This window comes from Porites lutea, chromosome 9 (genome assembly GCF_958299795.1).
Source record: "Porites lutea chromosome 9, jaPorLute2.1, whole genome shotgun sequence".
Classification (NCBI taxonomy): Eukaryota; Metazoa; Cnidaria; class Anthozoa; order Scleractinia; family Poritidae; genus Porites; species Porites lutea.
The window spans coordinates 1,658,824-1,673,977 of record NC_133209.1 but is presented as its reverse complement, the minus strand read 5'-3'; the positions used below and the strand labels follow the sequence as shown (position 1 = coordinate 1,673,977).

The 15,154-nt window shown below is 36.6% G+C and overlaps 3 protein-coding genes across 4 annotated transcripts; 2 read left to right on the top strand and 1 right to left on the bottom strand.

Annotated features, from left to right (window-relative positions):
• The first annotated feature begins 621 nt into the window (after window positions 1–621).
• LOC140948765 (proteasome maturation protein-like) lies at window positions 622–4,883 on the top strand. The gene is made up of 6 exons (XM_073398033.1): window positions 622–690; window positions 1,103–1,188; window positions 2,567–2,627; window positions 2,915–3,016; window positions 3,306–3,399; window positions 4,375–4,883. Exons 1-6 carry the CDS (start codon window positions 679–681, stop codon window positions 4,440–4,442), a joined length of 423 nt encoding a protein of 140 aa, XP_073254134.1. The 5' UTR covers window positions 622–678; the 3' UTR covers window positions 4,443–4,883.
• Window positions 4,884–5,117: 234 nt separating this feature from the next.
• On the bottom strand, window positions 5,118–14,190 carry LOC140948762 (sodium-coupled monocarboxylate transporter 1-like). Of its 2 annotated transcripts, none has more exons than XM_073398030.1 (14): window positions 13,718–14,190; window positions 12,542–12,607; window positions 12,294–12,345; window positions 11,602–11,669; window positions 11,209–11,360; window positions 10,949–11,089; window positions 10,548–10,677; window positions 10,301–10,389; window positions 10,074–10,186; window positions 9,504–9,571; window positions 8,677–8,924; window positions 7,965–8,065; window positions 7,542–7,645; window positions 5,118–5,894 (listed from the first exon to the last, which is right to left on the bottom strand). In XM_073398030.1, the coding sequence occupies exons 1-14, from the start codon at window positions 14,057–14,059 to the stop codon at window positions 5,841–5,843; spliced, it is 1,728 nt and encodes a 575-aa protein (XP_073254131.1). In that variant the 5' UTR covers window positions 14,060–14,190; the 3' UTR covers window positions 5,118–5,840. The 2 variants fall into 2 exon arrangements, with proteins under 2 accessions (XP_073254131.1, XP_073254132.1); XM_073398031.1 differs by having other exon boundaries at window positions 13,640–13,718.
• On the top strand, window positions 14,169–14,983 carry LOC140948764 (2-oxo-4-hydroxy-4-carboxy-5-ureidoimidazoline decarboxylase-like). The gene has a single exon (XM_073398032.1). It carries the CDS (start codon window positions 14,169–14,171, stop codon window positions 14,691–14,693), a length of 525 nt encoding a protein of 174 aa, XP_073254133.1. The 3' UTR covers window positions 14,694–14,983.
• Window positions 14,984–15,154: the final 171 nt, after the last annotated feature.

The window sequence follows — 15,154 nt, the reverse complement described above, 5'->3', positions numbered from 1 at the left end:
AGGTTAAAAAACATTAATAAAGAGGTGCTCAAGTACTCACTTAAAAGTGACTGGCCACAAAAAGCATTAATAAGTTTAAGTGTACACCGGTCACAATGACGACAGCTTTCACAACAAGAACTATCTCACTTAAATCGATGTACTGGACTTGTGGCAATTCAACACACAATATTGCAGAAAAATAAGTTAATCATGATTTTTTTGACATTCAGTCTTGCTGTGACTGAAGCAGATTCCGAGGCAGAATACAGAAAAGAAAATAATTTTATTTGTTGGTTGATTGTCAACAAACCCCAGCCTAATTTCCATTCAGGGCCAGGACACCTCTATTCAAGGGGCACTTGCCTTGGTCCCAAGGGTGGCCCCTAAATAGATGTTCCACTCGAAAAGATTTCATTTCACTGGCGACTCGTTCCCTGGTCCCCATCCCTGCGTGACTTCCCTAATTCATTTAGGATTAATATGACTATTATTTTCATATCATTTTTTTTTCTTTCTCGGAGATATTAGCTTTTACAGCTACACTGTTAATCCGAGGTTCAGTAAATACAAAGTTAATCATGCTTGTACCCAGACCCACTGGGCGCTATAAGTGAAGGTGACCTGTCCTGCGATCGTTGTGAACTGCGGTCGTCTTGCGGTAATTTTGCGCATGCGTATTCTTAAGCAATAACCAAAATGGCCGACTTGGTGAGTATCTTTTTGAGTCAGTTCAACAAGCCAACATTTCCTTTTCTTTTTCCGTCACTCATCCTAATGTGTTTTAAAGGTATCTTTAAAGGCAACGAGCTGTTTTTGACTAAGCTTATAGCTAAGTATGTTTACAAAGCCTTGGCACATCATGTTTCCGCTTACAGTTGTGATTTTGCAGTGTCATGTGCGGCAGACTGTTCTGTGAAACAGTGAACAAAAAGATGGAAATAGCAACCTTTAAGATACAAACTCCTTTGAGAAATCGTGATAGCATTTTTGTTTTAAATTTGCTATTGGAAAAGGAAGAAAAAGCCAACTTACAATCATGTTTAATAAGTCAATCAAGGTTAAGGCCTACTTATTCTTGGTCAATGTAAACCAATAACATGTACATCACTACTTATTCCAGTCTGCACTGCCAAGTAAAGTCCAGCCTGCAACTGAAGTGAGCTCATCAGTGGGTAATTATGGTGTACCTGACCACATGAGAACAGGGTAAGGTTTGAGAATGCGCGGCATGCAATTCTGGTAACAGTAAGAAGAAAAAACTAACTAACTTACTAAAAATGTCAGATTTTTCATTTCATATGCCCCTAACATAGGTTAAATTTTAAAAACCACCATTGCCTTTTTCCATTCAGTGTTTGTTTGACATTATAACAGGAGGACATATTTAAATTTTATCAACATTTCAACTTCAACTTTCTTTAACTTCCAAGAATGTTAAAAATAAAAAGGCAAGTACAGTGGAACCCCGCTATATGACCACCCCATTAATACGACCACCCCGTTATTACGACCACTTTTTTGTGGCCCGAACAAAAGCCCACTCATTTTCTTATCTGAAAACCCCGTTAATCTGACCACCCCGTTATTACGACCAACGACCACCTTTGGGAGTCCTGAATCGTTATTTTCTTTATAAAATTACCCCGTTAATATGACCAGTCAAAATGCTTGGTGGGGCTGCTGAATGAAAACAGACACAATCTGACAAACAATAATGCATTACTAATATTTCATTGAATGTTTTTAGGCAAAGGTGTTAGCATGACATCCGGTAAATTGCAGTGTTCAGTAAAAAGGATGCATGAATAAATAATACAAAAGATCTGAAAGACTTCACTTTGCAGCATTTCGAGGCTCTCAAAGTTATATTGCCTTCCTGTTTCTGCTGCCTTCCACTGTGGCTTTTCTCTTCAAGTCCATTTCCTGTTCTTTTCTCGCAGATCGGTTATTTGGAATGTCTAATAATTTGTTAAGCATATCAACGTTTCTTGGCTGTCCATCAGTAAACTTGTAAACTCATGGGATTTCCATCCCGTATCCTTCCCCACGTTTCACAAGCCCCTTCCTTTCATAACAAGGAACTGAAAGAAGTCAGTGTTTTTTCTCATTACTCGGTTTCGTTTACTGTTTTATTGTTCAGTTGCATTGAATTGCGGTTGTAAGGTTGTTAATTAACTGCAAAAAGGTTTATTTATAGCGGATTAAAGGTATACATGTAGTAGAGTGTAGTTTAAAAGCATTTTGCACCATAATTTGACCCTACCCCGTTAATACGACCACCCCGCTAATACGACCAAATTTCCATGGCCTGAAGGTGGTCGTATTAACGGGGTTCCACTGTAGAAGAAAATCTCAAATTTCTTGTTTGTGATTTTTTTTTAAATTGCACTTGGCAAAATAGTGCTAGAAGATTTAATTTGTGTAACAGCAGTATAGAACTCCAACCAGAGTGTCAAAAACTTGGTTGGGATATATTCACACTGAGAGTTGATATAGATGTGCAGGGTGTTTTTTAAACACTTGTCAGTGTTGTTGTTGTATCTTTGACACTTTTCTTTATTCAATTACTTTTTTTATTTCTTAGGTTCTCAAATGTCAGAAGTGGGTTAACCTCAAGTCACCCTCTGGAAGCCACTGAGAAAAATGTAAGCCACTTTTGAAAGAAAAAAGAACTAGGAATTATTAGCCAACAATGTTTGATTTAAACTTTCCCAAGGGTATTTATACTGTACTGGTATACCTACCTGGCGACCTGGAAGATATAATTATTTTACAATATGCAGTGCCTACACTCTTCTCAACATGCATCTTTCCTCTCAAAATCGTTTTGATCATGCACTGTAGGATTACTATTATTATTATTATTATTATTATTATTATCATCATCATTGAATTTGTTTAGATGTATTAGTTTTCTGTTTTGATTTCATAGTTTTTACAAAACCAAGAGATGCTTGACTTTAAGATGCTCAGGAACACTCAAGGACTTCAAGCTCCATTGAAACTACAGATGGAACGCAGTGTTGCGTCCAAGGTAAATGAAAATTACTTCTTCAAGCCAGCTTTTTTTTTATTGTATTTCACTGACAATAATTGGTCTGTCTTCTCAAGTTTGCATTCCATGATTCCTAATGTCTCATTTTAAATTGCAAGGCCACATTGGAAAGAGATGAAACTGATCTTTTTTTTATTTTGTTGAAAAGTCACTTCTTCTGAACTAAGCAATTGATTTTTGTCAAACTTTTTCAAATGGTAGGAAGGTTAGCATATTGAGAAATATAATGATTTTTTATTAATTCTGTCAACACCTTATAAACTTACAGATTCAACGGTTACCATGTCTGCCAAGTTCAATGGTTGCTTTAGATACTCTAATGGGTACAGATGAGAGTTTAGGATTTGAAGACTTCTTGAATGGTAATTTTAGATATTACAGTAAGATTGTTTTTAAGACCTTCCCCAACAAACTGCAATATTTTTTTACCCTCAAAATACTGTAGCCACTTTTTACAGGATTTGTAGAAAGTGCTACTCATCAGCTATCTGATTCATATTTAAACAGTCACACTTGAAAAAAAGAAAGAAGAAGAAATTCCTTTAGCCTGGTTTTCAGTAGCGTATAACATAAGCAAAAGGACATACGCACACGTAGAATGGCCTATTTGACTGAATTCTCAATACCAGCTCTCCTCAACCCGATGATAAACAAGATGGCAGACAAAGTGTCCGCCGTATTGCTTTTGATATGTTCGCATGAGGTCTGGGTCAAAGTGACCTACGATTGGTCCACAGCCTTGTGCTTACCAGTATGCTTGTGCTTATGTCAACCCAGTTTTCAATAGTCAAAGCTACGACATAAGCACAAGCACAAGCAGAAGTTTATCTTGAGCTTATGCTTATGCCTATGTTCACCCAGTTTTCACTTGCTTACACATGTGCTTGTGCTTATGCTTATGTGCTAGTGAAAACCAGGCTTTTAAAGGCCTAGCAAGCATTATGACAGGAAAGTACTGCTCAGTGCCTTTCTCTTGATTGGTCACATTACAGAAACTATTAGACAAGAATGTTTCAAACCCATTTTTATGACAATATTGAACAATGCACCACTTATATATTGCATAGACTAACAATGTTGTTGATCAAAAAACCTCAGTTTATTTTAACATAAATTAACACCTAGCTAAAAAGCTATTTTACAAACACATGGTCCATTTCATAAAATACCAAAATAATCTGAAAGGGGAAGGGACAGCCTTGCTGAGGCATATAAATTAGGATAAGTTTCCTAACCCTAACCCTAACCCATTTATGGCTGTCAGTGAACAAGGTCATATTGTTATTATCTGTTTGTGAAAGTCAATTTGTAAATAGTAATTTTTTCCTGTGTTTCAGTTCATGGCGATTCTGAGGTTATGTCTGATCCACATCTTACAATGGAATACAAACTTGGGCTTCATTGACCCTCTTCTTTTATTTAAGACTCAAGTTCTTTTCTTAGCATTAAAACAGGCACTCTAAACTGCACTCTGAGCAGTTACCAGAATGCTCATGGCACAAAGCTGGGTGCCTGCTTGCTTGAACCATGTTCATGTACCACACAGGTTCTTACTGCTACTATCTTCTGTAAAATGTTCAGATTTAGCAAAGATAATGCAATAAAAGTGACAGAGGAGTATGGAAGTCCTAAAAACTACCATGACCAATTGCAGAGCTGCAAATTGAGAAACAGACATTTGTTGTTCTTATTTAATGTTGCATTATCATTGCTAAATCTTCCCAATAGTAATAGTGTATTGCCCACCAAGTCTCTGATTTTTCACTTGCGCATGCATGTTGTAAGCCGGAAAAAAAATGACTGTAACCATGTACATGAAATAAAATACATGTCTATATAAAAACAATTTCATGGTCATATGAATAAAATAATACTGTGCATCTGAAAGTGCATATACAATGTATAAGCTGATAAGGAAAATGATGTTTGCTTCTGGATTTCTCCTAGCTTAAGAAAACAGCCACCATTTTGCAATTCCCTCACTGGTTTCCACTCGAAATGACATCTGAGAAACAAGCGCAGAAATTCTACACTGATAATGCATCACTACCCAGATCTGAGTAGTACTTCTGATTGGTTGAAGCAAATTTCCCACATGGCATGACCAATCAGAAGTACTACCCAGATCTGGTTAGTGATGCGTCATCAGTATGTAATTTTCTGCGCTCGTTTCTCAGACTTCATTTTTGCACGAAAACCATTGGTGGCATTGCATAATGTCCGCTGTTTTCTCAGGCGAGATTTCTCTAAACTCTGTTTACTCACAATTTCATGTAGACTCAACGCCGGGCCTAATAATGCTAATGACAGGGGCCTGCAGGCCACAGAAAGCCTTCTGAGTACCAAAGATCCTCATTTTCAAAATAAGGCCTAGTGCAAAATCTTTCATGCAGGAATGAGTTTATTTGAATGAGAATTGAAAACTATTTTCAGATCAAAGATTTTGCTCTTGGCATTGTTTTAAAAAAGACGCTTGGGGCAACTTGAAAATTGCCTACTGAGTTAGTGACATCACGTCTGATAATATGCACAAAGAAAGACTTAGAATAAAAATGTTACTATACAACTACATGATTTCAAAACGTTGTTATAAAACACATAAATTAAACTTTATATAAACTTTAAGTTCTAGTTGGTTTATCACCTCCAATTTTTTTTTCTTTATAATTAAGTTTTAATTTTAACTTGTTTTCACTATACAAAGAACCAATATCTCCTCTCTGACATTACGGTGTATGATATAAACTTTACTTTAGCATATTTTTCATAAACTCATTCCTAGCGTTTACTGTCTTTTCTTTGTTTAGCTTTCTTGAACACTGTCATCTTCTTCATTTAAGATAAACGGGGCACGCTCCTACAACCAACACAACAACAATCTCATACTCTCCAGAATATGTTAGATTTAATTCACCATCTTATGCTAATATCCAAAAAATTTATTGTTGTCCTTGGAGACACAAGAGCAGACAGGTGGTGTGTGTGTAGTTTGCAGGGGTTTATATTGTTATTATATAACAACTGTGTCAGCTGGTGGAAATGCATGTCTGAGAAGGGGGGGGCGGGATGTGAGATGGTACTCCTTCAGTTGTTGTTAATGACATTAACTTATGTTAAACTGCATTTAACAATCCAGCAAAAAATTCAAAACTTTTGTGTTGCCATTTTTTGCCACAGTAAAATCTTCCTGCCTTACTGATAGACTTGATTACCAGTCACTCTTCAGGATATGTGCCCACCCCCCCCCCCCCCTGCCAAATACTGCTGGATGCTATAGTTGTGCAACAGCCAGAAAATTTGTCCCTTTTTCACTTTCAAGTGCTCAATTTTGTATTGAGTTGTCAAAAAGATGAAATCTTTGAGTAAAGGGTTGATTGAGTGCATTATCATCCTGAGATACTGTAAATCTAAAAAAAATAGTGTAGTGTTCTTGATAAATGTTTACCTCCCTATTTTAAGTGAGCACTGACCTGATTTAAGTCTTGTAATGGGATTGAATACTGTTATCATTGAAAAAGTGATAATGGTGGGATTAGAAAATGTTAAATTTCATAGCAGCATAGCATAGCAGCGTAGCATAGCATGCCTAGGTTTATTAAGTTTTAAAAGCTGCTGATTGTGAGAATCTTGTTGGGTTGAAAAATATTAAACTGAAAGAAAAATGACAAAGGGCAATACAGCTTTCTTGCAAATGTATTCATACAGTTTCCAGTTACTCTCAACTTTAGGTATAAAGCTAACAAAACGTTGTCAATGAATGAGAAGCAGAGCGTAACGTAAACCTCATAATTATGTACATTTGTCATTATAGTCGAAAGGTGGTTGTTGGTTGATTAAAGAAGGAATTAACAGGGTTTTAAACAAAAGAGAGTAGCTTTTGTTCAGATGGAAACTATCTTGGGGTGTTAATAATCAAGTGATGTTGGCAAAGTCTGGGCATGATATGTTTCTGCTGTGAAAGGGTGCTCAGTTATTGTGTGGGTATGTTGGTGAGTCTGTCTGTCACTCTTGCCAGTCATAATTTTACTCTACAGTCTCCCGTCAGTCAGTCAGTCATAGCTTGTGGGCTCTGTTCTTGTTCTTTCTGTAAATGGGACAAAATAGGTAAGGAAAAGTAGTTTAATTAAAACAGCAGAGTCTTTTGAGAAAACTTGATCCCCAATTCAGTTACAAGGAGGAGACAGCATGGCCAAGTGGCCACCATGTTGAACCCACAAACCGGCAGTCCAGGGTTTGAGTCCTGCTCCAGCCACTGGGTTCCAAAATCAGATCCCCACCCATACTTGAAAATAGCCAACTGGTTACCTTCTGCCAGTTAGGGTAACTGTTTTTAATGTCGTTAGGTCTTATTTGTGTCATCTGTTTCAAAATATTTGAGTGGTGTGCCTGTAAACAGGCTAGGGTAGCCAGGTGCACTTCCAGTTTAACAAAACATTCACCATTTCACCTTGGTATATAAACGGGCAGTATAAGCAATAATAATGAAATAAAAGAAGATAATTACCCCAGGGGAGCTGATGCCACCTCTCTTTAATCGCCTCCAGCAAGCTGTTATTGTACTATAGTTAAACAGCAAGGCAGGGTCTATGCTGTGTGTTTCATGTTTTGCTGTAAAGAAAAACTAAATAATTACTGTCTGGGTGAGTGTAGCTTGTGGAGGCAGACATATTTCTGGTCATCAGAGGTGACAGCTGGAAATACATCTGCTTTCCCTGAGGGTAGGTGAGTTCAGCTTGGTGACAGATTGAAAGTTAGACAACCTGTGAAAACTAGACTCTTCATGATAACTTCTGACTGAGCTGGTAAAACAATATTATTAAGCATAAGTAATAGAGTGGAACCTCGATATAAAGAAGAACTAAGGAGGTTCGTATATCAAGGTTCCACTGTGTAGCACAAACCAAAATGATACTTCTGAGATACTCACTGAATATAAGACTGGCAAAATAACCAATGATATAAGTGATGAAAAATCCAAGAATTCCATACCAGAAGAACGAGATGGCGTAAACAGAATGAGGCTCAATGCTGAGGGTAAAATGGTAAATAAACAACTTGTTTACTAGGTCAATCTCTGTTACAGGTGTGTGCCTATATGGCATTACAGTATTTAATATGGTTGTGTTTCTATTACAGACAGTTTTGTTTTGTGTTTTGGAGCTTTGTTAAAAGTGTTACTTCTATGCTAAGTTTCTGTAAAGGACACTAAAGATCACAGTGCTGGACAAACTATTAATAATGTGTTGCAAAAATCCCTCAATGGTAGTAAAAGAAAGATAAGTGATCAGCCCCTAGTCTCGCACAATTTTTCAGTGGATAATATTATTGCTCTTGCATGCTGCTGGCAATTAACCCTTTAACCCCTAAGATCAAAAACTGAACTCTCATTTGTTGCCTCTATTCATTTCCTACAGAAGTAGTGGGGAGAAGTTGATAAAATATCAAGCAAATTCATCTTGCATAATCATGTCAGTAATTCTCATGACCACTCTGTTTTACAAAGCATTGACATTACCAGGAGAAAATTGATGCTGATCACTCTTATAACGGGTTAAAAGATAAAATTTATTTAATACATTCAAAACCAAAAAGAACCATCTTTTAACTTAAGATTAAAATTAATGCACAATGAAACATACGATCTTGCAGGGTTTAGTGATGACATATTGAAGTTTGTTATGTTGCTTGGGCAGCCTGTTATTGACATGGGTTGCATTGGGTATCTAGGAGGATGCACTAGCGCTCCTATACTGATCCACGTGACAGTCCAAAAGCCAATAACAACTCCAATCCACACGCCCTTAGCATTAGCACGGGTTGTTAACATTCCAAGAGAAAATAGAGCCAACATTGGGCCACCTGTGGTGCCAAACATGGTAGCACTCATCTGCAAACAGTAAAAAGAAAAACTGAGATGAATAATTACGTTATCAAGTTCCAGCAAATCAACAGGCATCCAAACCTCTTAGGAAAAAAAATTTAGCTGGTGGAGCTAGAAACTAGCAGAACTCTATAAAGGAGGATATGTTATATCACACTGGCAAGCCTGGGAGATTGAATGAGCAAGTTTTACAACAGAAGATGTCCATAGTTATCTCTACTTTCAAAACTTCTCTTTAGAAGGGTGGGGTACACTTTTGACTCTTTGACTGACCTTAGTGACCTTCCAAATTTATGCACATTTCGTACATCAGGATATCTGATAAGTATTGTTTATTAACAATGGACAATTTAGAGACAATACTTAAATACATCTTAGCTAAAGGTGGATATGTCTTTTGATAACCTACTCCCAAACACAGTTCAAGTCTACAAGCTATTATGAGGTTAACATTTATTTTTGCCAATTTAACTACGGTTTATTTCAACATAACGTTGACAATAATTTTGATGTCTATTGATTGACATTTTTTTGCAGGCTTGCAAAATTATTTACACCTGCTAACATGCAATTTTTAGAGCTTACCTGTAAAATCATTCCAAGTTTTGAGACCAGAAAAGCCAAGCCAAGAGAAACAAATCCATAAACACACACTGAAAAATATATTTGTAGATTAAAATGAAATGACTGTAAAAAGAGCTAGGGGAACTGAGATGAAATGTTTATTAAATTAGTGATAAAAATAGTCTTGGTTACTTTAATAACAGTTTCTTCAATATGGGGGTGGGGGTCACAAAGTGGAGATTTGTGCAACAAAAGAGTAATGCCTGTTCTCTAGGTCATGAAAAACTTATCCTCTTCCTAAAACCAATAAGCCGGGCACCCAAAGATGCCTTTTTGTACATTTGTACACTAGCATGTGGATGGTGTTATCAGCCACTGTAGCTAATTCAATCATTTGTCAATTCAGTGAAGTCTGGAATTATTTAGAACATAGCATATTGAAATGATAGTTTTAACTTTTAAGTCTAAGATGAAATCCTATGGTGTGACCAGTAAAATAAGACATTCTATGCAATTATGTCACTTGGTCTTAAGTTTTGGCCATTGATCCCTGTGGTGAAAAAGTTGATAAATTATATGCCTATTACATACCTAGTAACCTGGACACTAATGTTTCTCTTTCAGTTGGAATATGTCGTACTACCAAAGGAGCAAAGTCTTCCACTGTAACTGCTGCCAGGGCGTTAAGTCCTGATGCCACAGTACTGAGTAAATGAACAAGGAAACAAAAATGAAGGAAAATTATCAAAGCCAGGGCATTTATGATGCCCATGAGAGATGAGAAAATTATCTGTGCTAACAACAAACTTATAGATCACCTCAAGGTACCACAAAACAAGCAGGCTACAAACACTCCAGGAATACCATGAAATTTGCCAAGTACTTCTATCACAAAGTATGGTAAGATCTAAAGCGAAAACAGTCATGTGATACCTGTAAGTACTAATGACATAACACCTTGGTTAATAATTCTTTACAGTCACATGACTGAGTCAAGCAAAATGCTTGTTAATTTAGTATTGCTATTAAAAATTATTATCAAGAATAATCATGACTAAACTGTACCTCATCGTCTGTGTTTATTTCCTTTGTGGTCAGAGGGTCACAAGTGGAATAAAATGCATAGATGACTAGGCCTGTTAAAACTGTCAGAGTTGTGCTGAAAATGTTAAGTGGTATATTCATCCACACAGCTCTAAAAAAAAATTAAAAATTCCCTGCTGTTAAGGACACACAAATTTTGACCATAACAATATTAACTACAGTGTACACCTTGTTTATGTTTTGCCTATAAGCGCATCTTATGTATCACACTGTTGCCTCCCTACACTAAAGAAAGAGAGAGAGAGGATGAAGACAGCTGAACTACATCTGAATTCACACACAGACTTCTAGTTCCTGTAAAATTATTACAACAAAAATAATATTTATATCCATTCATAATTCTATCAACTAAGGAAATTTACCTTTGTGCAGATTTAAAAGATCTGGAAGTCAAAAATCTTTGGACAGCAGTCTGATTGGTTGCATAAACAGGAAGCATCTGAAATATACCACCAATCAAAAATGCCCAGAAAGTACTTCGGTGGGTTGGATCTAAAGAGAAACTGCAAACACACACAATCTAGATCACATTTTCAACTTTCCCAGAGGCAGGCACACGGAGCCTAAAAAAAATAACATCACAGAATTTGTACATGTAATTTAATTATGTTATCAAACTTACTCAACATCAAGTCTGTGCCCTTTGTAAGCCAATTGAAACACAGCACTAAGGCTGCCAACCTTAACAGTTCCAACTATAATGATTGTTGTCAGACCAGCTAACATCACAACTCCTTGAAACACATCAGTCCAAATTACGGCTTTCATTCCACCCTAAAAAAATAAAAAAACTGTCATTTTCAAATGAAGTATAAGTAAGATGAAAAAAGACATCAACAGCTAGAGATTAAAACAAAGTTATCTTAAACTGAACTTTTTTAAATACATTTTTGCAAATAATTCGGTCATCTATGCTAACCTTGCATTTGTAAGTACACTGTGAACATGTAAAGCTGAACATATGCAGTACAGCTATTTCGCTACAGCTATTTTAATGAGTTTTTTAATTATTTACCACAGTGGTGTAGAAAGTGCAGACAAGTCCAGTTACGACTGTGGATAACCATAATGGGAAGCCTGTCACTAAAGACAGAGAAATAATATTAATAACAATCATAAATTTACATTTTAAGCAGTAAATTACATTTTAACAGTGAAATCTCCTTAATATGGATGTTACAGGTCAAAAGTATAAATTCAGGTTAAACTTTTTTATCCTAGGTTTCCCTAATTCATAAATAATAAGGGCTAAAAGACAAAGGAAATATAGAATCAACCAAGGTTAAAAATTTTTTAAACTGAATTTAATTTTGACCAATAACTTGGATACCAAGAGACAGCAAAGTAACTGCATTTTTGAGGTGTTCTTAATCACAGAGGTCAGAGGTGTATGAGTTATGGCATCTTTGCTACCAAAAGAACTGCCCATAATAAAGGAGAGTCCATTATAGGATGTTTGACTATGTTTCACTAACAGCCTCAGTTGCATGGTTGAAACGTTGCTTTTTGTTCCTCCTGGTAAACTACATTAAATAGGTAACTTATTTCAAAGTGCTATTTGGACAGGTTTGCAGCACAATTCAAGCCAGAGAACAAAAAAGTATATCATCTCTCAATGTCAATCAATCAATTGATCAATCAATCAATCCATCAATTAACCAATCAATATGCATTGAAGCTCAGCAACAGTTTATCTTCAATGCTTACCTGATTCCAATGTAAGAGAAGGGCCATACAATACGATAGCTGTGTATAACACCTGTTAATTCAACAAAATGATTTAGAATTTGCTCAAAGAAATATATTGTCAAAACTACTACTTCATGTCCATTATCATTCTCAACACACCAAGTGTGATGGAAGAAAGACTACCTCTAAGTAAAAGAGAAAATCTGAATCTATTAAGACATACTTTTACTCTAAAATCAACAAATCCTTGCTATGCATGTACTTACTGTTTGAATGACAAACACTACAGAGCCTAACATACGCACACTGAAGGAGAATCTTCTTTCTAAATACTGGAAAATTAACCAGACAAGTATTATTAGAATTCAAAATGCTATATTATACTGGTAAGTTAGAGTGCAAATTATAAATCTTTGTACAATAGTTAATTCATACAGAGATAAAAGTTTTTTCCACCTGTTCTAAAGGAAAGGAGTTCCTGTTTCATGTATTCTTTAATGCATTGATGCCATAAATTATATAATTTAAATAACTAAATCACAGATTTCCCTTCCCTTTCATATACTACAAATTGTGAGATCCATACCTGAAAAAGGTACCACTTTTGGGCGGAGCCTACTCATTTAGACCACCGTAGTGATAACCCTCTCCACCCACTTCCCTCTTCCCCACCCCCCTCCCCCACCCCCTGGCAGAAATTAGAGTACATAACAAAAATAACAAAAAAGTTCTTTTTTTAGTCCATAGCCCTTTATGAGCCACCTCAATTCATTTAGATGACTACACAAATGTCATAAATAATAAGGTTAAGATCAGAGACCAATTTGTTCTTGTCTACTTAACAAAACCGTTCATTATTTATATAATCAAAATTATAAAATACATCATATCATAACCATTTCAAATTATTTAAAGCTTTTAAGGAGAACAAAGGACTTAAATCGATTTAGGTGACAACACAATTGTCATAATTATTTAGGATAGATCATCAGATGAATGAACAGGGTGCAATTTACACCGTTTTAACTTGCAAATAGTGCCACTTGTATACGTATATACATTATATCAAAACCAATTTAAAATAAAAGGAGCCTTACAGGACGAGAAAGAGTAACGTACTTTAATATAGCGTTGGCTTATTGCATGGGTATCGATTATCTGATTCGATTATGTTACATCCGTTGGTTTTATTTTACTGGTCATGTGCCACGAACTTTCACGATTATTGACCCTTCAATGCAGTGCAGCGCTAAACACTTGTTTTTAAATAAAAAAAGTGGCACAAATAGTCTAATATGTGCGTAAGAAAGGTTCTGTGCCTTAGCTTTATATATGGTGCAAAAGCACAGTACATATTTACTGACCTTGACCGGTGAAATATATGGCCACGACATGTAAACATATTTACTGTTTTATGCTGATACGACCGGCGGTTCACTCACCTCGTAACTGCTTGTCAAGCGGAGATTGTAATAAACGGGTAAAAAAACCAGTGCCATGATGGGCACAGATATAAAGTTCGTAAAACATTGAAGCCAGTACTGAAAACCATACGCGTACACCTCAGCTGGATTTCCCAGAATAGCGATGGAGGACACGAAAGAAGCCAGAACAGATACCGCTACTGGAAGACTGGACATACTTCGTCCCGCCATGAGATATTCGTTATTATTTTGTTGTGCTCCTCCGGATCTAGAATAGAAAATTCCAATACCCATAGAGGCTAACAAGGTTAACGAAAATACAATGAAATCTGTAGCGGTAAAGTGTGCGTGAATCGCCATAATTTCTTTGCTTTTTTTTTTGGCGATTTTCTCCAATCTTGAGCCTGCATGTCAGCGTGCTACATAGGATAGGCCGTCGTGTAAGCGTATTTGGTCGTATCAGTTAAAAATGGCGTCCAAATTCAGTATTTCTGCTGTAAACGCACTAAACTATGACGATTTTTTGAGGAAGTTTGGCAATGTTGTCGAGATGACTCCCTCATGCGCAGCTGGGGTATATTCTGCAAGGCCTTTTGCGTCCTTTGATAGCTTTGTCGGAGCCCTACATCAATTTATTGACGACCTTCCGGAGGATAGTAGAGCCGAAATTTTGCGAAGCCACCCCGACCTGGCAGATCGTTTGGAATCATTAACACCCGAATCTCAGAGAGAGCAGACGCAAGCTGGAATTACTACACTTAGCCCCGAGGAAATAAAACAATTGAAGCAGTACAACAAGCTTTACAAGGAGAAGTTCGGGTTTCCATTTGTGATCTGCGCTCGAATGAACAACAAAGATGCAATTTTAGCAGGGATCAAAACTCGCTTGAACAATGATGGCGAACAAGAATTGAAATGTGGGATTGAAGAAGTGAAAAAGATAATGCTGCTAAGGATGAAAGATTTAGTAGAGTGCGAAGACTCTAAACTCTAACGAGCTTTTATGGCTGCCGGCTTTCTAAATGGAGGTGTTGTTCTTTATTGCTCAGTCTTTGTAACTTAAATTTTGAGGAGATAGGTACAAATAGGTGGAAGGAGTGGTCCATACGTGAACCAGAAAAACAACAATAACAACAAAACAAACAAGAAAACGCTCCAAAAAAGATCAAAATCCTAGATATAGATATATATACAGATATATGTCATGGCTATGCAACCTTAAAAATACAGTCTTACTATGATAATTGAGGGACCTTAAGTTCCGTCATCATATTCATTCCCTTTAGCCTAGGGGAGGGGTGGGTGGGGGGGAAGGGGGAGGGGGTAAGGATTAAGTCCCTTACACTTTTGATGACTATCATGCAGATTGCCATTAAGGGAACTCTGGGTAGAGCTGTGCCGACGAGGCTTTCAAACCCCAATCCTGCTTAAGACAAAAAGTGCTCATTTTAAGAC